At 40.9% G+C, this 24716-nt stretch overlaps 1 protein-coding gene across 2 annotated transcripts in view; it reads left to right on the forward strand.

The window, feature by feature from the left end:
- Positions 1-24716, forward strand: part of lrp8 (low density lipoprotein receptor-related protein 8, apolipoprotein e receptor) — a 149967-nt gene that overhangs the window by 100345 nt on the left and 24906 nt on the right. For both annotated transcript variants that reach the window (XM_034530752.1, XM_034530753.1), the window contains exons 5-12: positions 5379-5753; positions 8885-9007; positions 9954-10076; positions 12462-12581; positions 14034-14159; positions 20259-20430; positions 22803-23027; positions 23445-23563. In XM_034530752.1, coding sequence (XP_034386643.1) covers positions 5379-5753; positions 8885-9007; positions 9954-10076; positions 12462-12581; positions 14034-14159; positions 20259-20430; positions 22803-23027; positions 23445-23563 — 1383 coding nt within the window. The remainder of the gene's footprint in view (positions 1-5378; positions 5754-8884; positions 9008-9953; positions 10077-12461; positions 12582-14033; positions 14160-20258; positions 20431-22802; positions 23028-23444; positions 23564-24716) is intronic.

Raw genomic sequence — 24716 nt, forward strand, 5'->3', positions numbered from 1 at the left:
AATCCCTGAGGACTTTGCTTTGTTTCATTAAGATAAGTTAGCAGGAAAATACTGCATGATGTCATCGAAAGCAAGTTAAGTATTAAGATATTTCTAGTATAACACGTTTGTTTTTCTAGTGTATTTGCAGTGTGTAATAAAGTGCAAAATATCTCTCCCCGGACTATATAGCATGTTGTACCATAATTATTCATCTTTTACCAAAGGGAGATGATTGACGTGTTGGATGACTCTTTCCAATCGACGCTCCGAATACGTAGCGTCGCCTCGGTGCCTCGTAAACCCCATTTGGCCCGGCTGTTGGAAAGTGAATTTCTTCTGAAGCTGCCTTCTGTTTGTCAGTCAGTGATACATCTATTCTGAATTCCATCTCTCCTCACTGTCTATCTATCTATGCCATTAGGGAAAAGGGATCACTTTTATGTAACAGCAAGTGGAAGAGCTGAGGGCTGAGGGCCTGTCTGTCTGGTGTTGGTCCTGAATGTGTGAGTGCATGCTGCCATCAACTTCTAATGTAGCCAAAGCACTGATAAACACTTTGTAAGAGCCCTTGAGAGAGACTGCATGTCAAGTTGTCTGTGTGTCTTCACACACACACACACACACACACATGCACGCGCACACACAGGGCCCTCTGGTCCTCCTGCAGAATGTGTTGCATCTAAAGTATGATTTAAAACTCTGTTTTTCCGTCTAGTCCTCCCAAGCTCCTCAGTGTTAAATCTTCTCGACCCGTGCAACACACAACCATCTTTTTACAAATGCGGGGATGCCAACACCTCTGGCACCTTTCTTCCTCTTATGTTTTGCTGATTTATTCATATCAAGGGTAATGGTGCTATACGTACATGGCATATGCTACATTAGCTAAGTGTCCTAAAAATACTGTCTCGATACATACAGATGTGATGTGGAGTGAGTGCAAGAAACTATAGTAAATTCAACATTTCTTTCACGCAGTTAAAAATTGGCATTGTTTCTTTTTTTTCTTTTTTTTTCTAAAAAGAGGTGTTATCAAATAATTGCTTTTATGATTTTACCTTTTTAAAAAGTGTCATTCCTGTAAATTTCCAATACATGTGGAGGTGGTGAAGTGGGTCGGCTATCATTACTAAGATCTTGACAGAGAGCTAGCTTGCTGTTTAGGAAGCAATGTTGCAATGCACCATTAGTTTCAATTTGTCATTTGTCACTGCGCATGAAGAGGATTATCTTCTACTGACAAAACTGACAAAAGTACCGCTTATAATAATTTGCACAAATAGATGAATATATGATGCATTATCGTCGCTCCTCTGCTTAGTCCATACTGGAGCACTTCTTTAGGAGCGGTCCCAAGCTGCCATTAAACCAGCAGAACTGTGCAGAACTCCACTGTCTGATCTGATGCCCAGCTCATGTGAAAGTAATGTTCTGTGGCACTGGGTACCCATCCTGCACAGCCCTGATGAAAACATGCACTGAAGTGCTGGATGTGGTTGTGGCTGTTATTTTAATAAATGTTGAATAATTTAACAAAATTCTTCCCCCTCCTTTTAGAATTTTTAATTTTTTTTCATCCCATCATTCCTCATGAATATAGATGCAAATTTGTTTGAAATTACCCTTGTGTATCTGACAGGACAAGGCATGCATGACTCAACACAGATTTGTTTTTTTTATTGATGCTCTTGTGCGAAAAATAAGGCATTCACATTGATATTTCACAAAGTAGATGAATATCTTGCATGTCTAATATATGGCCCATTAATCCTACTCTCTAAAACCAAAATGCCATCAGCTGGTACCGTCTGTTTTTCAGCTGATTGTGGAGCAGATGTGTGCCTCTTTGCGCTTAAGAGCTGCCTTTTACAGTGCTGTGAAGTTTCCATTTCTGGGTTTTAGTGTCGATTTGTAATCTTCAGCTTGCGTTTCTGCTAGAATACCTGGTGAACCTCTTTGACAATTGTATGTGTGTGGGTGAAATTGTGTGTATTCTTGTGCACATGTGTACATGCTCCCACGCCACGGCTCAGCGGCCAACGATAGACCAGAGTGATTGGATTCCACGCTCCAGAAACATTAAAACCAGTGACTCAATAAGGAGAGGCTGAAGTGATGTGTGTGTGTGTGTATATATATATATGTGTATATATATATGTAAATATATATGTATATATGTGTATATATAAAAATCACTTAAATATGCATTCAAACAGAATGCAGTGTTTGCAGAGACATGATATATATATATATATTTATTTATATTTATTTATATATATATATATATATATATATATATATATATTTATATATATATATATATCATGTCTCTGCAAACACTGCATTCTGTTTGAATGCATATTTAAGTGATTTGAATGTCCACCTGCATGTGTCTGAAGTCTCTTTTCGATTGTGTTGGGGAAAGTTTCCATGTCTTTTTACTCTGCGTGTAAAGCTGCTTTCTTTAGACTGGTCCAGGCTGGACAAGAGTTCAATTGTTCTTCAGATCAAGGTCAATAAGCTGTGCTCTATATCTCTGCTCCATCTATTAGCTGTCCAGTGGAGGGTCTGGGGATAGATGGATAGAAAGCTTCGACCCCGAGTTAAACACAATCACCTGCAGGTGGGGAAGGTTACTGTCGAGATGTAATCACTACCCGATTACTGATTACCTATTTTAAATTGTAATTGGTAGAATAATCCATTGAATGGATGTGCTTTAATTAAGAAGGAAGCGTGTAGCTGTGCAGTGTACCACTGATTACCCTCAACTCTTAATTGTTTTGTTTTACTTTGATTTAGTATAGGATTTCTGAGACATTTATTATGAGTTACTTAAACAAGTGTCACGATAATATGACTTTGAAATCCACCATAACAACGGATTAGGGATTACAATTGCACAGTTTGTTGACTGTAATCCATTCTACTACCTATCTATCCTCATTACCTTTATCTGCTATAAAATAATAAGGCAGTCATCCCCCTGTATCTTAAGTCTTATGCAGAGCATTTATACATTTTAAACCATCTTAACCTAACAAGACAAAGGAGGAATTCCTTTACTGCAAAACAAACAGGAAGATGATACTTTTCTTCCAGCACAAACACCACGCCAACTTTTAAAGTTGCTTCTCATAGCGGTGGACACAATAGGTGACGGGTAACTCGCACAGAGAGCAGAACTGTGGGGGTTGGGTAGGTGTCATCATCTTCTCTGAAAAGGAGAGCACCACGTTTGTGGGATACAATACACCTTAAAAACAACAATGACCTGTTTTGTTTATGATGGCAGGTGTCCATTGATAAAAAAATGTACCTTATTTGTCCTTTAATGAATGATGCCAAGGTTCAATCAGAAACTCTGAATTGACAAAACATTAAAAGGTTCCATGAATACAAAGCTGTATAAATAGTTATTTCTCCCAATATGACATGTTGTGAGTATGTTTCCATATGGACTGGCTTCAGTGTTCTGTTATCGGTATGGTAACAAGCTGGAATTGGTTGTGATCTCGGGATGGGGAAAACTTAAAGACGAAGGATAGATGCCTTTCCGAAACTTCTTGTAACTCTTTTGAGATGTTGCGTAAGAATGTCTTTAATACAGCCTGTGCTGCTGTGAATTTCAAACTCAGATTTCAGTTGTTTTTATCCATGATACATACATTCAATAAGCTGCCAGCCACCTGCCTGTTGCAGCGAAAAATAAAGCCATCAAGAGCAAACTATCTTTTTTCATAGCTCAATAGCCCAGTGGGAGCCAGACTAACAAGCTCCGTATCCCAGCCTTGCTGTTTATAGTCGGCACACCTGACTGCCCAAGAGTTCTGTTCTCATGAAAAAAACTCCTTTAAGCATAAAAAACTACGGTGTTTAGTCTGACTTGCAACCCTTCATGGACCACCGGGATAAAGCAAAACATGTTTATAATTTCCATAAACAAGAAGTTCTTTTGTTTATTTACAATAATCACTTTTAAACTTTTCTCACTACTTGTTTGTACAAACACCCAACGTGACCCCAAACCCCCTGAGGTTCTGCTGGGATGTTGTTTACGTGCTCATGTTAATTAAATTACTTAGATCTGAGTGCAGATGATTAGCATGCTAGCAGTAACAGCTAGCGGGGAATCCAATAGCCTATTATCATAATGAGTCCCTTTGGCGCACTGTGTGGGAAGGTAACAGAGAGAGAGAGAGAGAGAGAGAGAGTGTAAAGCGGTTATGTCGGTCACCCAGAGAAGAGCGTTACATCAAAGGACTAGTGTGTTTTTTTTTTTTTAACACAATACATGATTCAGACTGATTTGTCCATCCTGGCTGGAATTAGACACCGTCTCTGCTTATATATGGCGAAGAGGAAACACGCAGTTTGCCAGCAAAACAACCCACACTCACAGATGCATGACATGTTTAATCGTTAGTTTCCTCATTTCCCAGAAATCTTAAGACAATCATACATAGAAGTATCCACAGTCTTCACAGGTATTTCTGCACAAGCATTCCCACACAAACATACACACACACACACACACACACACATACTCGCGGAGGGGGGTTCTGCACTGCGGTAGACACCCGCAGCTGTGCCCCAACTCTGCTCATAACACACTTCAACGTACTGGACTTCTGCTGCACATACGCTCTCGACCTTGTGCTTGTATGGTACAATGTCACATTTATCTTGAGTGTTTCAGTGTAGTAATGGTTGCATTAATTTTTTTTAAAGGGTTGAGATTTTGTGGTTGCAGTTCTGACCGTGTTTATTTCTATTTGTAAATATATAACACTGTGTGTTTTTCCCATGAGGCAAGTCTATCTGGGTTTTTGTTGTTGTTCTTTTTTCCCACTCCTTTTTACCTGAGCAGTTACTGCATATCCTCTCCTTCACCTGCAACACTTTCTCTGTGAGATTTCCAAAGAACGTGTGTTTTAAGGAGTTGCTCTTCAGTCACTTTAGATCAAACTCTTTCTTTTACTCTCACCAGACAGCAAAAGGCCCGGAGCAAATGAGGAACATCTGGATTTGCCCTCTGCTTAATAACTCTACATTTTAATAACACAGTCTTTCAGTTAGAGAAGGAAAGACATATTATTGTGTATACCCCGACTCCCCGAAGGAGTTTGAATATCTGCAGCGATAAGTTAACTATATCAGTCCTCTAGCTCACATGTTCGCTCATCTACTCCCATGTGCAGTAACGTCCGCTTCCAAAATGAGGCAGCTCAATTAAGTTTGTTAAATTCACTCCATTTTCAAAAGATTTTCTGTGATGAGAATAATCGGATTTAACGTAGATTCAATATATTCAATGATGACAATAAAATGCAAAAAATAAAACATTGTCTTTAAAAATCATTATTGTTCATCCACCTGTCCCATTCGTCCTGCAGATGCCAAGGCCTGCCCCTCCAAAGACTTCCAGTGCCGCAACGGGAAATGTGTGGCACCAATCTTTGTGTGTGACGGCGATGACGACTGCGGGGACGCCAGCGACGAGGAAAAGTGCTCGACTCCCACCTGCGGCCAGCACGAGTTCCGCTGCAATGACTCTGAGTGCATCCCTGCACTGTGGAGCTGCGACGGCGACCCGGACTGCAAAGACAAGTCCGACGAGTCCATGGAGCGCTGCAGCCGGAGGACGGAGCCCCAGAAACCTCGCTGCCCAGTGGGCGAGTTCCAGTGTGGGAGCGGGGAGTGTGTCCACATGAACTGGAAATGTGATGGAGACGCAGACTGCAAGGATAAATCGGATGAAGCGAACTGTCGTAAGTCATCTGTGCATGTATTGTATTTATGTGGAGATGGATGGATAAGAAAAGTGTGCAACTGAATGGCGTCTTAACGGATAATGCTGGTGTTTTATTTATTATGAAGAAACCCTGAATAGACCAAATGTACCCTATTAGAAATGACCTTCTGTGTAGCCACAACATGAACCTTGTGTCATAAACCCCAATGTTAGTGTTATTCATTGACAAAATCCTAATTAAAAGCAACACGGTTTTAAGGAAGGAAGATGTTATCCAATTGCAATGTTATGGTTCTTTTATGCAATGTGTCTGTTTCTGTGTGTGTGGTTAAATGTTATGAATGTGAAAGGTTAATACCAGCTGTAGGCTTCAATGAAGGCGATTAATGCCTACTAACAATGTGTAGTGGAGTGATGGTTATGTGTGTGAATCATCGCTACTGGAGGGATATACTTCAAAGGCTGACATGCCATGTATTGTGAACAAAGACTACGAGACAAATGTTGTTGTGCTACCAAATGATTGAAGGAAGATCAATACTAACTTGATGATCCATGAGTGTGTTGCCATGCAACCATGTGATCTGTGGAAGCAGAAGGAGAACTTCTGAGTGTGTTTGACCATATGCGTTTTGGTGTGTGTGTGTGTGTGTGTGTGTGCGTGTGTGTGTGTGTGTGTGTGTATGTGTGTGTGTGCGCGCATGTGTGGGAGGTGAAGGGCCTTCATCAAGTGAGACCCCCATCTGGTCTCCTCTTCACACTCCCACACACCACTCAGGGAGATGACAGCAGCCTCGCACATACGACATGATTCACACACACACACACACACACACACACACACACACACCTTCACACAAGTCTCAGGCAGAAGCAAGTGTTCTAAGCAGGCGGCAACCCGGTTGATTTGAAGTCGATGCAGAAGTGTCTCAAATTGCATTCCCTCAACTGGCGACTTCTCTGGTTGCAAAAAGAAGTCTCATTGTATACAAATCTATGAGAAACTCGCACTTGAATTATTACCTCAGTAAACGTACCTCAGTTTATGGTCTCAATCGCTATAGTTTCATGTCTTCTTCAATACAGCATGATGTTCATTTAGTAAATGATGCTCCCATTTAGAGTCAAATAGAATAGAGCATAAAGCAGAGTATGCTTTAGGGCGGGCTTAATGTGATTGACAGGTTGCTGCACCTACCAGAGCTGTATCCGGCATCACTGTTACTCCTCCTCATTCCAAATATGGTAACTTCCATTCATCGGATGCAAAAAAAGCCAAGATGGCAAAGACCAAATCGGCGAACTCAAGGCTCCATAATGGCCACAAACCAATGGGTGACGTCACGATGACTAGGTCCACTTGTTATATATACGCTGTATGGTTCTGACAGACACCTGGATACATGCAGATCATATCTGTGCTCACACGTACAGTCACAGATATGCAGATTGAATATGGATCACAAAACAATATGCAAATGAGTCATAGCAGTTGGGATTTAACATTTAATGACTTTCCGTGTCATCGAATCAAACTCAGCCACTAAAAGGTACTCACACTTTGTTGTGAGTACCTTTTAACATTGTTACCTTCTACTTTCCACTACATTAAATATAATCAACTAGCCTAACTTCACTGCCAAAAAGCTGTATTCAGTTTGCTATCTTGCTGGTTAAAGTAAGACATAATCCAGGTCTATGATTAACAGTAATATTTGTCAATAATGACATGACAAAGAATGTACAAAGTGGCTCTACACAGTCAGTAGTCATTAGAATTCAATTATGTTATTGGGTCTGTTTTTGTTTGAGTAACCAGTGAGGTGGTCTTTGTCCCAGTAACCATGTTCACTTTTTAACCTCGTCACTGATGGGACGGGATCTGTCTGTACCACTCCATGTGTTTGATGCAGTCTGTGCATGCTCATCACTTTGTGAATGAAAGTGGGCGGTTGGAGGTTTGTGTCTAACAAGATGTAATAGTTTCAGATGTCTGCAAAATGTAAATGAGAGAACAGAGCTCAGCTTGGGGAGGTGCGACATTTCAATGTAAATCAGAAATGTGAGAATGATTGCATATCTCCAGTTTGTTCTCTCCTCCTCCTCTATTCCGTCAAGCTTTCACAAAGACCCGTCCCCCGGTTATTATTTCCCATCTTATTTGAAACATCTGTCTCCATATTCGTGTGTTATTTCACAGACATGCCGAGACAAGTGACTGTGAGAAGGGTGAAGGGAGGTTAATGTAAATGAGAAATGGTAAAACGTAGTTGGTTCCCTCCTTTTACTCCTGCCAGCATATCTGCGGATGGCAATCCATTATTATTACTATTCCTCTGGGTTTATCACAATTAACTGAGCTCAGGTCCCAATCATTCGGCTGAAAGAATCAGCACATTTCTGTGATGGCACATGATTATGACCTTCATTCAGCTGATTCTAGCATTAGCATAGCATGCGTTTATCTTTATTTTTAGTTTGAGTATTAGAAGTCAGTCTGTTGATTTAAAAGGTTGCACATCGACGTTTCAGTTTGCTCGGTTGATGTTCCTGTATGTGTCCGCCTACCTGTGCAGGACATGCACTTCTGTGGGTGGCTGCTGGCTTGGTGTGAAACCGTGCGTGTGGCTGTGTTTTATTCCAGATTTCCTGATACAGTGATAGTCTTCCGCTCGTTGTCCTCCACAGCCATCAATCATGTCTGCCTCAATTCCCTTGGCGGAGCCAGTCCAAAACACAACACATGAATAATTAAACCGCCAGTTAAAAAGACGAATGAGTTGAACAAACCTGCCCTCGCCCGTCAAACCAAGCACAAACAAATACCCATATACACTTGCACATACACACATACCCAATAGGTCACTGGATGGGGTTTTTCCTCAAACAGTGAATGAATACCAACCTCATTTTCATTTCCATTGGGGCTTTTTCTGTAAGAGAGCTAAGAGTAGTATATGAATGATTACTGTTGTAATACACTTCCAAGGTGGCCTGATTAAACAGATACTGCACATGCACATCTTCACGGATGCAGTTGAAGAAGAGCAATGATGTGCTGAACAAGACCAATACATTATATATTTATTGAAATAATAACAGGTCAGCTAATTCTACTGTATATGTTGTGTGGTTTGTGTTCCTCAGCCCTGCTTACATGCCGACCTGATGAGTTCCAGTGTGGCGATGGGTCCTGTATTCACGGCACCAAACAGTGTAATAAAGTGCACGACTGCCCGGACTATAGCGATGAAGCCGGCTGTGTCAACGGTAGGTGTTGGATGAGTATAGGTGGTTGAACATGCAAACAACATATGTCATTATGCACTTCATGCAGGTCGTCAAATGTGTTTATTTATGTGTCTGAAGGTTTTGTGAGATTCAGATTATACTGCAAAGCAAAGTGGCAATAGTAGTCCTTTGACATACTTGATTCAGCATGAAAAAATACTGCAAGCACAATTCTCCGAGGATATCGTGGAAAGTAGCACAGATGGTTGCAGTCTGCTGCGCTAATCTAATCTGCCTCATGAGAAGCTAAAGAAGTTATCCTAAAGCACGAGGCCACAATGTCACAGTGTTAAGAGTCTCAGCAAGTGTTCTGCCTTAAATCTCTTTTGACGTACACAAGAAGTGTAACAAGTCACCGCGATATGTTAATTCAACCACTCACTGCATGTGGCTTCGACGTCACCTTGAGTTTACATATATGCATACACATAAAAGCTCAATGTGCCTGGCGGTGAACTGTATCTCAAATACCAGTGTTTTGAAGTGCAGTTCAGCACAGTATTGTTTGCAAGGGCGTCACATTTACGTTACCTACCTAAATATATTTTTATACGCAGAAATTCAAGAAATAAAGCACCACCAACTGGAAAGTGACTACCCAGAAAATCATGATATGTTAACAATTTGCACTTTGGTGGCATTCTTCTTTTTTTTTCTGTTGCAGAATACTAATTGGGTTCAACTGTGCAGGATTTGTTTGAGGCTGCATTCACACCACTCAGGCTTCTTTTTTTTTAAATGTTCCTCTGGAAAATTGTGTGTGCGCACTACCCACATTCAGATGAGTGGACTGGCCTCCAAATCAGCACAATGCCTGGTTTGGTGTGAATGCAGCCTCATACGTTGTGTTTTTTCTAGCGGAAGAGAGATGGAAAGTAGAACACTGATCTCTTGACTTGGTCGTGTCGTTGTGTCTCCACCGCAGTTACAAAGTGTGACGGCCCACGAAAGTTTCGCTGCAAGAACGGGGAGTGTGTTGACAGCAGCAAGGTGTGTGACAATGTGAAAGACTGCAAGGACTGGTCTGATGAGCCCATGAAGGAGTGTGGTAATTAGCCTCTATTTCTCTTCACGCACCTACATACCCAGATACTCACGAATACTTTCACCGCCTCTTGCATACATGGATGTACATACACACAAGTGTAATAGTGTTCTTCTGCGCAATGTGGGTGGTCACTCTTCTTGGTAAAAGGAGCTTCTTTTGATCAAGGCAGGGTAAATCGGGACATTTCTCAACGGCCTTGTTATGATCAAAGAGCCGAGCGAGTCTGCCCTCTGGTGCAATCTTAGCCAGGAAATCGTGACGGGACTATATTAACCTATATGGAACCACACAGATTATCTATACACCTCAGATAATTACCTCTTAGCGAGCTTCAGTCACAGATCTCACATGACAAGCAGTGCAAGCCAGCTGCACACCCAGAGAGAGGCAGTTGAGAAAAACATACCTGTTAATTAAAGCTAAATTAATATGTTCTTATAAGTACATACGCTACTCAAGTACATGTACAAGCAGAAGGCTCAAGAGATTACTGAAGGGAACTCAGTTCCACTGATGTTCTTGCTCTGATGTAGAAGCCAGTCACGTGTCTTTTTAAAATGGTATGTTAGCGCGCTGCCCTTTCAGCACGCTCTGATCTCCAGGCAGGCGGATGTACCCTGTGATGAGATTGCCTTGTGACCATATCATTAATGTTAAACATGATGTTCAGTGTGTCTCAGGGCAGACCTGCACCATGTCCTCTTTGTTTCCACTATAACTTACAACTGCCATTATGCACAACATGGACAACACAATAGTTCTTGATCCGAGGTCAAAAGCTATGTAAAATGGTTCAAATGAAACATTTGCAATCATGCATTTTCTTTCAGCAGTCTTTTTCCCTGCGTTTGTTGGCACATTGGTACATTTCTTGTTGCATTATCACAACTGTCAAACATGAAGGCAGGATGTGAAACGTGTGTGTGTATAATGTGAATACAATGGGGACCCACTCATAAAAAGCACTAAACTAATGGTCCAAAACTCCTCTGGGTCCTTTAGAGTCGAGTCACACTATATGGGCAAGTGTATGGGCATCTGCCCCTTGCATTCATATGGTTTAACATCTCACCCCAAAATCATGTATACTATGATTATAAATACCATTTATAACAACTTCTCCTTCTTTTGGGAAGGCTTGCCGCAAGATTTTTAAAATGTTGCCGCATTTATTTGCTCCCTTCCGGCAAATGACGTTCGACAACAGAACTGTGCAAACCTGTCGAGGTTCTTCATGGACCTCACCACTTTGTGCAATCGGGTTTTGTCTCCCAAACTGTTGGAATTGTCTCAGATTAAGATTCATCAAAAGGGGGAACGTCAAATATTTGACATATCACAATGTCAGTTCTAAAAAGTATCACTTAGTTGTTACAAATATCTGTCTGCATACTTTACACACATATACTGTATACCACACTCACACCTACCTAAAGTATATTATGTAGCTGTCTTGCTAAAATGAATTAGTTGAGAATTAGTTTAATGTTTTCACTTTCTTCGACCTCGATACTATGTTTGTACTGGATTGATTGGTTATCTGGTAGAATACATTCATATCGTCTGTAAATTGCAACCATAATTTTGGTCAAATGTCTCTTGAAGTCTACTTCTTTCTCTCTTTGTCTCTCCCCATTTCTATTCCTGCCGTCTCTCACTCCCAGTCTCACTGCCTCCCATCACAACCTGTAGCGTTGAAGCTTAAATCTTTAATGTAAGCCGGTAATGAAGTACCAGCTTAAGCTTTCAGTAGCGATTTCTCTCCACTCCCTGGAGGGTAGTTGAAAGACAAAGGAATAGATGGAGGTGCAGAAACGGATACAAAACGGAGCGGACACAAAGGAAGCATAACTCAGAGGGAGTCCAATCTGTTCTTCTGTTCTAAAATACTGAAAAACATAAGAAGAAAAAAATGAGCGAATGGAGAGACTGGGATGAGAGGATGAAGGACGGCGTGTGTCTGTAACTGGGGAATGGATTGATTCCAGCTGTATTTGGCTCAGCCTGTGCCTATAGGCCATGAACACACACACTAGCAGGCCCATGGATATACTGTACACACACACACACACACACACATTGTCTACATGCACACTTTTCTACTGCCTTTAAGCTTAATCTGTTTTTTTTTAATGGAAATTTGATGTGTACACAGAGACATACTTTAGAGGATGTACTTATCCCAACTGGCAGAATGATGAAAACTATGCACATGCACATGTTTGTCTTTCTGTCCAACTCTTTCTTTGTGTTTTATCCAGGCTGGATTTGTTTCCTGTCTGATAGCCTGCTGGAGTTATTTGATATTCAACTCTTCTTTTCTTCCCTCTCCTCTTCTGCCTGCCTCGTCCTCTATCCGTCCTCCCGCTGCCCGTCTCTCAACAGGCCTGGATGAGTGTGCAGACAACAATGGCGGCTGCTCACACATCTGCAGGGACCGCAGAATTGGTTATGAGTGTGACTGTCCCTCTGGGTATAAACTCCTGGACAAAAAGTCTTGTGGAGGTAAAGAAAAAAGACGTTATGCACAAAAGAAAAAGTATATTCATATATGAATTGGTCAACCTGTGTTATCTTATCTTTATACTCTAAAGCGTCAGCATTAAACTGATGTCAATGGCTTCCACGTTTAACAACTGCAAAACTATATATCATCACGTGCACTTGCAAACACTCACAGAACTGTTCGGACACAAGCATCAGACTGTTTGTACAGCGTGTTTTTAAATGATTAGGTTTAAACAAAGATGCATTTGTTTGGCAAGTACTGGACATTGGAATGGATGAATTTCACTGCACGAGTTATTTGAGAGTTTGTAAACAGATGTTTACAACTTAAACAACTTAAACCAAATAAAATGACCATATGTTTACAAAAGGTGAATAATTGATTAACAAAAGGTCATTTTGTCGGTGAAGTTTTCCTTCATTTGGCCTCTTTATTTAGCTCTTTATTTAGCTCTGTGAGAAACCATGGGAGCTCCGTGAAAGCTTTATGGCATTTCCAACCCCTAGCTATTGATCATATTCTAGTAAAAGCAACATTTTGACATAAAATATGGGGAAATGTGCAATTTTTTCATAAATAATGGAGTAAAGAATAAAATCTGGTACGTGACTTGAAGCAGGAATGAACTGGCGCAAAAATAACTTGTTTAAACCACTCAAAAGCCAACATATTTTCATGTTTTATCTTGTTTTTAATAAACAATTTTAAATATAAAGGGATATGAGGCCAGTTGGAGCACAAAAACACGTTATTGTAATTGTAGTTTGGTTGCCAGGCCCAGATTCTTGGGTGGGTCTATACTCTATATGAAATATATATATATATATATATATATATATATATATATATATATATATATATTGTGAGATGAATAAAAGAATAGTTCAAATGATGTAACTGTCTGAAATCACATTGGCAGATTTTAGCATTCCTTCTCCTACACAAGTTAAATGAACAATATAAGACACAAAGCATCAATAAGTCAAATTTAAAGCAGTTTGAAAGTGATTTGTTTTACATTTTAGATGAAGCCAGGGAAGCAGTTTCCCCTGCTCTCCATCTTGGTGCTAAGCTTTAAACACATCCCGAATCCTACCAATCAAATTGGTATTGATATTCTCATCGAGCTTTGGGGGATGCTGGCAAACAAGCCACTTCCCAAAGTGTTGCACTGTTGATTTATTTGGTTTAAGTTGTTTAAATGTACCACCCTGTGACTGAGTATCTCTGTTGTGCTCGCGTGACAACATACAGTATCTGTGCAGTGGACAGGTGAAATAACCTGCCGACACAATATACAATCATATAAAGACGAGTACAATTAAATATTTCTAACCACCAGGTTAGACTTAAAAACTTAAAAACAGTGGACCTTGGACATCTGGAACTTGAGTCTGAAATAAAAGTTTGATTGATTGTCCGTCTTTGTGCCGTTTATGTCGACACAGACATCGATGAATGTGAGAACCCAGATGCCTGCAGTCAGATCTGCATCAACTACAAAGGAGATCATAAGTGCGAATGCTACGAAGGCTACGAGATGGACCCTGCCTCTAAGACCTGCAAGGCTGTGGGTGAGTTATTTATCACACACACACACACACACACGTACCCTTCACCCATTTGCTCAGGTAAAGACACACACTGTCAGACATGGGCACTGTACTCGAAAAGAATCGCACGTTGTTGCTCTCCCGCTTCAGCACCCGTAGCGACCGAGGCGCGTCCCACACTATTCTCACACTGGGATTCTGAGAAACGAGAGGCTCCCTTTGTATGGAGGCCATGCGCAGCAATCTGTGCAAAAATAAATATTTGCCACCTTTTCCTGCGATCCTCACTAATGAAAAGTTTGCAGCCAACTCTCTCTGGAGTGTCAAGCGAAGGATGTGGGAGGGAAGGCGTCCTGCCCACTCACCGTGGGACACGAGCAGGGTCCGTCCCTCTGGTTGGCCTGGGTAAACAGCGGCTTGAATGAGAATCAAATATTGTCTTCCATTGACCGATAACAACTCTTTCTGTCAACAACCATTTAAACGTGCAGATCATTCCTGCCGCCACTAACAAATAATAAATTGCACCTAGCTGGTCTGAAAGCAGAATTTCAGTGCTGTTGGAAATGTAAAACCATTTAAAAGAAAAGAGTAGTAACTGACTTAAAGAGCATTGAAAACTATAATTGGTTAATTATCAGTGTTTTATCTACGCTATTATCATTTCTACAGGAAACATAACCTCTTGCCCTGGCTGTGTTAATTCCCTGCAACTACATATTTACATGCATTGCGAATGAACCCTTTAACTGATTGAGTTGCACAGCAAATTAACTTTTCTGTGGGACAAGAGAGAGAAAAGAGAGTTAATAGTGATTACCGCCATCGGTCTTTGGTTGAGTCATTATCGGCTGAACTGGTCTGTTAATGAGAGAGTTTAAAGCAGAAAACAGGCCCTCACTCCTAAGCTAAGTGGCATAAAAAACATAATTGATTACTTCATGCCTCTCCGTGTGAATCTTTATTACTGTTAAGCAACGCAAACAGTCCTTGTCAGAGGCCGGGACATTTATTAGAATAGAGGATAGGCGAGCAGCAGGAGGAAAAAGATAAATGGATGGATGGCTATCGCTCTGAGACAGAATGTGTGCGAGGATTATCGTTTACGTTGAAGTTTATTTATTCAGAGGCACAAACAGAGATGGGACCATAAATACAGAGATGTTTGCTTCATGAAGCTGACATAATAGGGACCTAATGAAGCCGTTTTTTGCCCGTGAACTCATTCCTCGACGCTCATATTTCACCCAATCGCACGTGTGCATAGGCACACACATCAGCATGCGTATACGCTTTGGAATTCTGGTCACACATTTGAACATGCAGTTATTTCGAGGAGTCTCATCAACGTTAGTACACAGACACTGGGTCAGGTGGAGTGACACGTTCTTTGATGAAATGTGGCACTTGCCGAGTGCCACATCTCATTTACGCATATTGAAGTTAAGGCTGTTATTTGTGCTTTTATCTGAGAGGCACACAGCGAAACACAATGTCACCCTCGAGTTAAACGCGATGGCACATATATCGGTTTTATTTTCTACATTTTGTGCAAGTTGAGCCTGTGCAAGTAACTGAGAGAAGAAGAGTTGCAGTACCTGTGCTCTTTGCTCTTCCGTTGTCCAGTGTACAAAGAGTGCATTTAATTTCTAATCCTAACACGTGGTGTCAGGCTCTGCAGATTAATGTTGGAGTAAAAAGCAACACTTGCTATGCTAATTAAATTAAAGTCCCAGATTGGAGTCATCATGCTAAGCTGGTATTTGTGGATGTGTGTTGCGTGTTTTGTGTTAGTACATGGCAGCATCCATTAAGTCCCCTGAGAAAAGGCTCGCTCTACACTAATTGCATTCATTGTTTTTGTGTTTACACTGTTATGGGTGTGATGCCACTCACTGAGTCGTCAACTTGAGTTATTAATATTGTGTGTATGAGAGAGAGAGAGAGAGAGAGAGAGAGAGAGAGTGGGGGAGTTCACTGTATGTTTGGTCATCTGTCATCTGTAACTTAAAGTTGATCCACATTTAATTGGACAGGGCCACTACCAAGATAGTGAAAGAGAGGAATGGAAATATACGAAAGCATAAACATGAGGGAATAAAACACCTGTCCCCTCACTTCTCAGAGTAGATTAATTATGTGTTTTTTGCGTTGTTATTCCTCATTATCACCATTATTTAGTCACAACTGATCAGTCAAAATATACACACACACACTTTTTCTTAAGAAAATGTTTTGCCAGTGTCCACTTTTTTTATTATTTCATAAAGATGCAAAATGAAATAGAAGTGTATGGCTGTAACTGGAACTTTAAAACAAATCAAAAATATTCTTATATACTTTTGTCCATACAATGAAAGGCATGTGGACCAAAAAAAGTAATCCGAATGATCTTATTGTTGGATTCAACCATATTCAGGATTACTAAACAACCAAATATTAACAGCACTGCAGATTTGGGCATGTCGCACAAAACAATGAACAGTCACTCACGGGATCTGCTAACTTCATTAGCATCACCTATATAAAAAATTATAGCATACAAAGTAAACCTGTTATTTCCCATGAGCTCAATATCAATGGTTTTGGGTGCCAATATTGTGTGTACTGAAATATGCTAACACCCACATACATACAATAAATTGACACGTTTATAAAATGTACAGACAGGAGTGAGGATAAGGGTGAGGAAGATGTAGCAGGATGGATAATATTCCAGGTGCACCCACAAACTGGTTGATAAAAACAGGACTGTCACAACGATAAAGAGGAAATGTACAAACTGCCTGTGGACAAAAGTGGTGCTCTTGTTTCCTTCTCTTTGTTCCTTGTTGTCTCTCATCTACAGAGAACTGTGGACTTAACCACAGTGCCAAGAGCAGTTGTTTTCCCACACTTGACAGTTTGAGCACACACTTTTCAAAATGAGTTTCGAGCAGTGGTCAGATTTTACTCATCGTCAAAAGATTTTGCCGTGGGACCCAAGATGTTGCGTAACACTGTCAAACCTTGTCTGTTTTTGCTGTTTTCTCATACTTTTAATATACATAACACATAACATTGTATTCTTTCTGCCTTTGAGAATGTTGGTAATATTTGCCCAGAATACAAATGTGCACATATACAGTATATGAACCATCTATTGTGTCTGTTTTTCAAGATGATGGTCAGAACTTTAAGATGTTGGTGCACAAATAGCAGTCAATCATAGGAATAATGAAGACTTATATAACTGGCTTTGTCCTGAGGAACGCGAGCAAGTAGGATGACTTTCTGACTTTTGACAGAAGGTCCATTTCTGCTCCCTGCTGCAGCATCTATGCATCATTATATAGCTTGTTTTTAACAAGCATGGCTGACCTCAGCATGTGTGTCTACTTCCAGACATATCGTCATCCTAATAACTTCATCCACACTGCCATCACACTGGCTGTAGCTGAACACCCCCATCATCTTGCAGAACCTTTGTCTGACCTTTCCGTCTGTCGTTGTGGTCTTACTTTGCATCTCCACAACATAAACATCTCCTTTTGTACAAATCAAACGGGCTGGGCAAAATCAATTTCCCCAGCCCGTATTTATCTTTTTCCTTAATTGGCCAACGGGGCCCAACAGCCCTGATGTGACAATGCAGATTAAAACACATCTAGGGGATCCTGTTCTTGTTAAGAAGTCTGACTTTTGCTCTGCTGGGATATATTGAGGAGAAATTACGTTGCACTTTTTGATGACGTCTTTGGTGTCATGGCCTGAGGAAAACAGTGACTCAGTTTTTTTTTTTTACTTCATAAAGGACATATTGCTGCGATGACAGGGATGAGGGATTAGAGACGGTGTCTTGAACAAATGGGTCAGAGAGATTAATGAAAGAGAAGTTTATTATACATCATTTTAAATGTTGCTACTCTCTTTTTTTCATCCAGGCTTTCCTCTTGCTTACTCTGCCCACCTTCTGGTCACTTGATCCGTTCATGTCTTTCCCTTCTTACTTCCTCCCCAATTACATCCTCTTCCTCTTTATTTCTCCATGACTCTACCTGCATCCATCATGGAAACTGATGGAGACAGAAAGATGGACCATCACATTTTCTTGTGCCTGTCTCTTACTCCCCCCCCCCCCCCCCCCCCCCCCCCCCCCCCCCCCCCCCCCCCCCCCTGCTCACACAGCAGGTGAAATTGATGGTTTCAAACCTAGTCGTCAGAGGAAAATGATTGAATCCAAACAGTAGTAGAAATGTTATTTTTTCTCCCTGTGCAGTAGTCCGTATTAAACCGAGGTGTGTGTGTGTGTGTGTGTGTGTGTGTGTGTGTGTGTGTGTGTGTGTGTGTGTGTGTGTGTGTGTGTGTGTGTGTGTGTGTGTGTGTGTGTGTGTGTGTGTGTGTGTGTGTGTGTGTGTGTGTGTGTGTTGTCTCGTTACGTGGCATTTCTGCTTTACTGGGCAGTGTGGAGTGGAGAGTAACTTGACAGATAGGAGAGAGAAGTGAAGCTGATGGAAAGAAGCACGAATATGAGATGGATGGGCGTTTGTGTAAACAAAGAGATCAAAAGATGAAGACAGAGAGGGAAGCATGCAGACAGACGGACAGAAATCCGAGGCGAAGCAGTGCTGTTGAGCTAAAGTAAATGAAATAATTGGATTACAGTTTGATGAATGACATTGATGATTTAGAAGTAAATTTGATGGATTTGTGAGTGTGTGTGTGTATACAGTGTCTGTGAGTTGTCTCCACCGTATGCAGGTATGCTTACAAATTAATTATATAGGATTATATATACTGTGTGTGTGTGTGTGTGTGTGTGTATATATATATATATATATATATATATATACACATACACATACACATTTGTATACATTTATATACGTGTGTGTACTAAAGAGGAAGTTGACCTTTTCAACTGCATGACAATTATTAAAATGCTTGACTCCCCTTCAGCCCGAGGTAACTGATGTGCCAGCCAGCAGCACATGCTGCTGAAGAGAACCCAGAAACATACTTTTGACAAGCTGTTTGTACTAAAAATAGAATGATGTCCACCTGCACATTGTGCTTCATTACTTCATCCAGCAGCAGGACAAACACTCGTACACACACTCAAAGACGCATTAAAGTGATGCGTCCTTTTCAAGGCTTCCATAATCTATGCGCAACCGTTGCATAATCTATGCGTTACCTTTCTGCAGAGCATAATTGTGTGAATACTTAAGTGAACAGCATTTATGTTGTGTCAAAAAAATAAGTGTGTGTGCAGAATGTTACTCTGGATTTATTTGCATGATTTATTTAAGCTAACATCATCAAAAATGCATGTTTTAAGGGCCATTATATTACTCGTGAAAAACAAGACCTTGATTATCCTACATTATGTTCCCTCTTGGAGATAAAAATCAACACTCAACACCACCCATGGAATGTTTGTAGATGTATGTGAAGGTTTTTAACAGTACTGCTGAAGTACATATAAAGGGCAAAAAAATTATATCTAGCTTTAAATAGGACAAACAAACCAACATTTTAACACTACTGTGTATTCATCAAAATCAAGGCCGATTTATATAAAGGAGGTGGACGATTGTCATTGGATAGTTGGTTGAATTGGATTTAACAGCTGATTTATAATGGATCCAATGGCAGGAGTGAAATGTCATGTCAGTATATTTTCTTTATATCAAGTCCACAACTTTGAGAATTTTCCAGGCTTGTTGGTTTGTTAACACGTGACGGCACACTGTACTGTCAGTTAGGAGCACAATGTGACCTGGTCTGTCTCTAGCTCAGGTACAGTGTGGATTGCATTACAAGAGGCAAATATGCAGCTTCACCTTTTGGGAAGTGTGTTACAATTTATGTGCATTTTAAAGCTAGCACACTTATGATTGGCGGTATTGCAAATGGCCCATGTCGAGTAGAAAGTGGGTTGAGGATGTAAAATGTAAACTCTTTTGGGGTTGCAGTAGTAGGTTAATAGCTGCCAACGGTATCAACACATCTCTTGGGATTTGTGACCAATCTGTCCAATTTTGCTCATGTCAAGTTGTAAATTAATGATATCAAATGGTTCTTCAGGAGACATGCTCAAACATGATCCTGACGTAAATGTATTTCCCTCTTCATCAGGAAAGAGTCCGTACCTGATGTTCACCAACCGGCATGAGATCCGTCGCATTGACCTGCTGAAGAGTGAATACACACAGGTGGTTCCCACGCTGAAGAACGCAGTGGCCCTGGATGTAGACGTGTCCACCAACAAGATGTTCTGGTGTGATCTATATCATCGTAAAATATACAGGTATGCCCACACACATATATATAAGATGAAAGGTACATGTGATTTGAATAAGGCTCTTTCCTTGTTCTGTCAACCGGTTGTGCCTGTGCCTGTGCGCGTGCGTGTGAGACCTGGAGGGCTGTGTCATCTGTCACTAAAAGGTGGAACAATTTGTCCTTCACACGCATGTATTACCTGCACATAATCCACATACTGAGGTATATCGTGTGTGTTTCAGCCGGCAGGTTGTGGGAGGGGCTTTCTATCATGTCAGCTGAGCCATATGCTCTCTCTAATTTCACTGCCTCAATAATCACCACTATTACTCATCTGCATACACATGCACGGCCACATCTACTCAAGGGCTTCTGACGGAGAAAGGACAAATGAACTCATTTCTAGTGATGAACTCTTCTTTGGAAGCAGCACATAAACCCTTTACATGTCCAGCAACAAGTGCATTTGTACTGAGTTGTTGTTGGTTGTTTTTGCCTCCCTGTCATGCATTGAAAGAATCCAAATCCAAAAGCATAAAAGCATTTTGTGTTGCATGATATAATTGTGAAGGACTGTAATGCGATCCAAATCTCTCATTATACATAAGTACCTTTTGAGATCATCTGCTGCTCCTTTAGATAGTTCATCAGTGTTTAAATCCCATGACCTTCTTAAAGACACAACATGTTACATAACAGCTATGTCACAAGTGCCAAATATGCATTTACATTTCACCTTGCCTGGTTCCAGATCTCTAAATTGCCATCCCACTTTTCTGATTTGTTCACCAACCCACTCCAAAGATACAGCCATAAAAGATACAGCAAATGAAAAATGGCCAGGAAAATGGTGAGAAGCGGCGATGACAGGTTGTTGTAAGTCAGCAAACATAAATGAACAACTTAAATCGAAGGACATTTGATTATCATATATAATGTGTCAAGAATACTTGGATCTTAATGCTACGGACATGATTGTTGTCATCTTTTACCCGAGCATTACTTGCTTTCCAGTGCAGTACTTTTTCTTCTAGATTAGCATTTACCAAAAAGAAATAGCTGTGTATTGAACAGTGATTCATCCTCATTGTCTCTCACTGTAACGGTGCGGTTTTCCAGACTAATTCATAGTGATTAGACAGCTATGAGTCGATGACTTGCTAACTCCTCCCTGTGATGGAGATATCTGTTGCAAACAATAATACAGCCAATTAAAGATGCAATCTGCTCAGTGGTCTTAGACTCTTCTGTCCCTGTCTTCTTACTCCAGTCTGCCCTCTATTCATCCCTCTGACCTGTTCGTCCCAGTTTATCAAAATAGTTTTAACTAAAACCGTGAATTTTATTATATTTTATGCTTGACATGCACACAAGAATCAACACTAGGTCTGTAAAAAAAAAGAAGAGATTATGATGTGATTCTTGTATTGAACAAGGAATATCATTGACTATAAGTGACGATACAGGATGGTATACTTTCATATTGTTTAAACTTTTGCGCCAATAACGTGAGGGATTTCATCCACGTCCAGTTTGCTCCAGACCTTATTTTAATTTGCTGTGTGTGAGACAGGTGTTGGGTCAATGTTATTAACCCTGGGACACTAGAGAAACGCCTCAGATTATCCATCACAAAACGGCACAAGATGTGGTGGAAAACAGTAACACAGCCAATTAACAACACAAGCTGCTTCCAAGTTCCTCACTCATCCATCTCCACCTCATCTTTCGCTCCAACTACCTCACCAGCCTTTAGTTAAGCTGCTCCTCCCTTCCGTACTCGTCGTTATTTAGTTTGCCAAAATGTGACAACGGGCTATAAATTGGGACATTGCATTTCCCAACCTTCTAACAAGGTTGTCTTATATTGTCTTGTTTTATATCTCTATATCTATATAGGGAAGATAATGATGTGCTATACGTCTCAGGATGTTGAGGAAGGAAGGGAAACGAGAAAGGCAAAAATGGTGACAGAAAATTGGACGGACAACAAGTGGACAGCAAGAGGAAAATGGAGAGAGATTGAGAAAACAAGAGACAGAAAAGACACTGAGGGGGAAACGGACCAAAGCAGATCAAGAGGCAGGGTGCTTTGTAATCTGCTGATGGAAAAAGACAGACTATTTCTTCCTGGGAGGTGATGTTTTGTGGGAGGCCATGAGGTTTGCTTTGGAGGTGTCAGGTTTTAGTGCCGCTGACATAACATTATTGAGTAAAGAACGCCTGTTCCCCACCATGTGCATCGAGGTATCTAAGGCCCATAGTACACTCAAGTCTTTCTGCACAAGAAAAGGAGACCAGCATAGGCAGACATCTAGCAAAGTGCAACTTGTGTGATTGTCTTAAAATGATTATTTCATGATGTTCACATCCGTGATCTTCTCTACCATTCAACAGTGCTTACATCAACAAGGCCAGTGACTCGTCGCAGCAGCTGACTCTTATCGACTCGCTCCACTCCCCCGAGGGCCTGGCCGTCGACTGGGTCCACAAGAACATCTACTGGACCGACTCTGGCAACAAGAGCATCTCCGTCGCCACCGGAGACGGCAGAAAGAGAAAAGTGCTGATAGCCACTGAGTTGAGCGAGCCGCGGGCCATCGCCGTGGATCCACACCAAGGGTGAGTGGGATAAGTTTATGGGTGGGGGGTATTTTGGATGAAAGGACAAAGTGTAAGAAGATGGCAAAGGAGTTGAGGGGAAGGGTGTGGAAGGGTGGAGTGAGCGGTGGACGAGCCTGTGGGAAAGGACAGGTTGTCTAAATGATGCTTTTTACCACACCGTACCAACAGACACAGTTTTGCACAGAATCAACTTTCCTTTCGTGTCTTCAAAGCCTGCTTCAGAAGTAAAATGAGATTTTGTGGAGAACCTGAGATGGAGAGTCAGACAAAGACATTGTGTGATGGAGAACGGTGGATTTGCTCACATATTAGTTGTCTTCTTAAAATGTACTATGACGTTGCATATTTCATCTGTTTTACTGAATTGTCGACCTTCGTGTCTAACTGGTTGGTACTGATTGTGTCTTTCCGCAGGTTCATGTACTGGTCAGACTGGGGAGGTCAGGCCAAAATTGAGAAGGCTGGTATGAATGGAGTGGACCGACAAGTTCTGGTGTCGGAACACATCGAGTGGCCCAATGGAATCACCCTGGGTAAGGAGGGGCAGAAAACATGCAAGGCTCATTGGAGATTTTTCTAATCAATTAAGAACATTCATTAAAACATTTAAAACAATCAAAAAGTAAGAAATAGAATAAAAGTTGCAATGCAGTTAAAGAAATACAAAGCAGTAGTCCAGGGGTGCTGCCACCCATAAGTAGCTCTTATTGTTATAGCTCAGTCTGTGTCTGGCATCAATCAAGCCAGCGAACACAGGCTGAATTAATAAGCCAGACGCTCTGTGCCGTCAATACCTCCCATCATCCCTTTCATCTCCCTCCACGGCACCAGCCAATTGCTCTCAGCCGCCCTTGCCTGAGGAGAAAGAGAGGCTCGCAGTTGCAACACTCTGTGGAATTGAGGTGTCACTACATCTGTATGAAAACAAATTATGTTTTAGAGTAGGGCGAATGAGAGAGTTGGCCAGACCGCTGTGAGAGAAGGGAGAGAGATTTTTTTCCCGCGGTCATTGATTTCATACAGAGCAGCGAACAAAACAGTTGATTGTCTGAAGAGTCAGGAGAGGTGAAGTTGTGATTGAATTGTATTTCTTCTGTTCTTTTTTAGAGGATGATGTTGAATCAGATCTTTTGGTTTCAGTTTAGTCGGCTGACTTGCCTGTTACAAGATATGTAATAATAAGTAGGTAATAATATCAAACTCTTGCTTTTTTAAAGTAGACATTTTTTAAATACTAAAAGGAAATTTGCAGTGTTACTTCCAGTATTGCAAATCTGAAATGATTGTCCAAGAAAGAAAAAAAGATTCTCATCAAGTTTCACCCTAGGGTTACACAGATTAATTTATTGAAACAAAGTGTATTAACCTTTTAAAAAGCACAGCAAAAAGTTTTTATTTTGATTTAATTCAATTAATTTCCATATTCATGACCATTTAAAACGTATTGATACACACCTGATAAAAGCAAAGTCATAGTTGGATTATGTCCTTTAAACTTGATGGAATCTATACTCTAAATGTTCATGTTGACCACAGCGTTACTTAGGGATCTATAGCAAGAGTGCAAAAATGTAGTCTGAAAGAAAGAAAAGCACTGTGGGCCAATCCACGGGGATAGAATTGAAAAACAAGCAAAGTGTTCCTTTAACGTAAGTCCAGCAAGACTAATCAATTTGCTCAAGGGCA

The sequence above is a fragment of the Cyclopterus lumpus genome, chromosome 4, assembly GCF_009769545.1.
Source record: "Cyclopterus lumpus isolate fCycLum1 chromosome 4, fCycLum1.pri, whole genome shotgun sequence".
In the NCBI taxonomy this organism is placed as follows: Eukaryota; Metazoa; Chordata; class Actinopteri; order Perciformes; family Cyclopteridae; genus Cyclopterus; species Cyclopterus lumpus.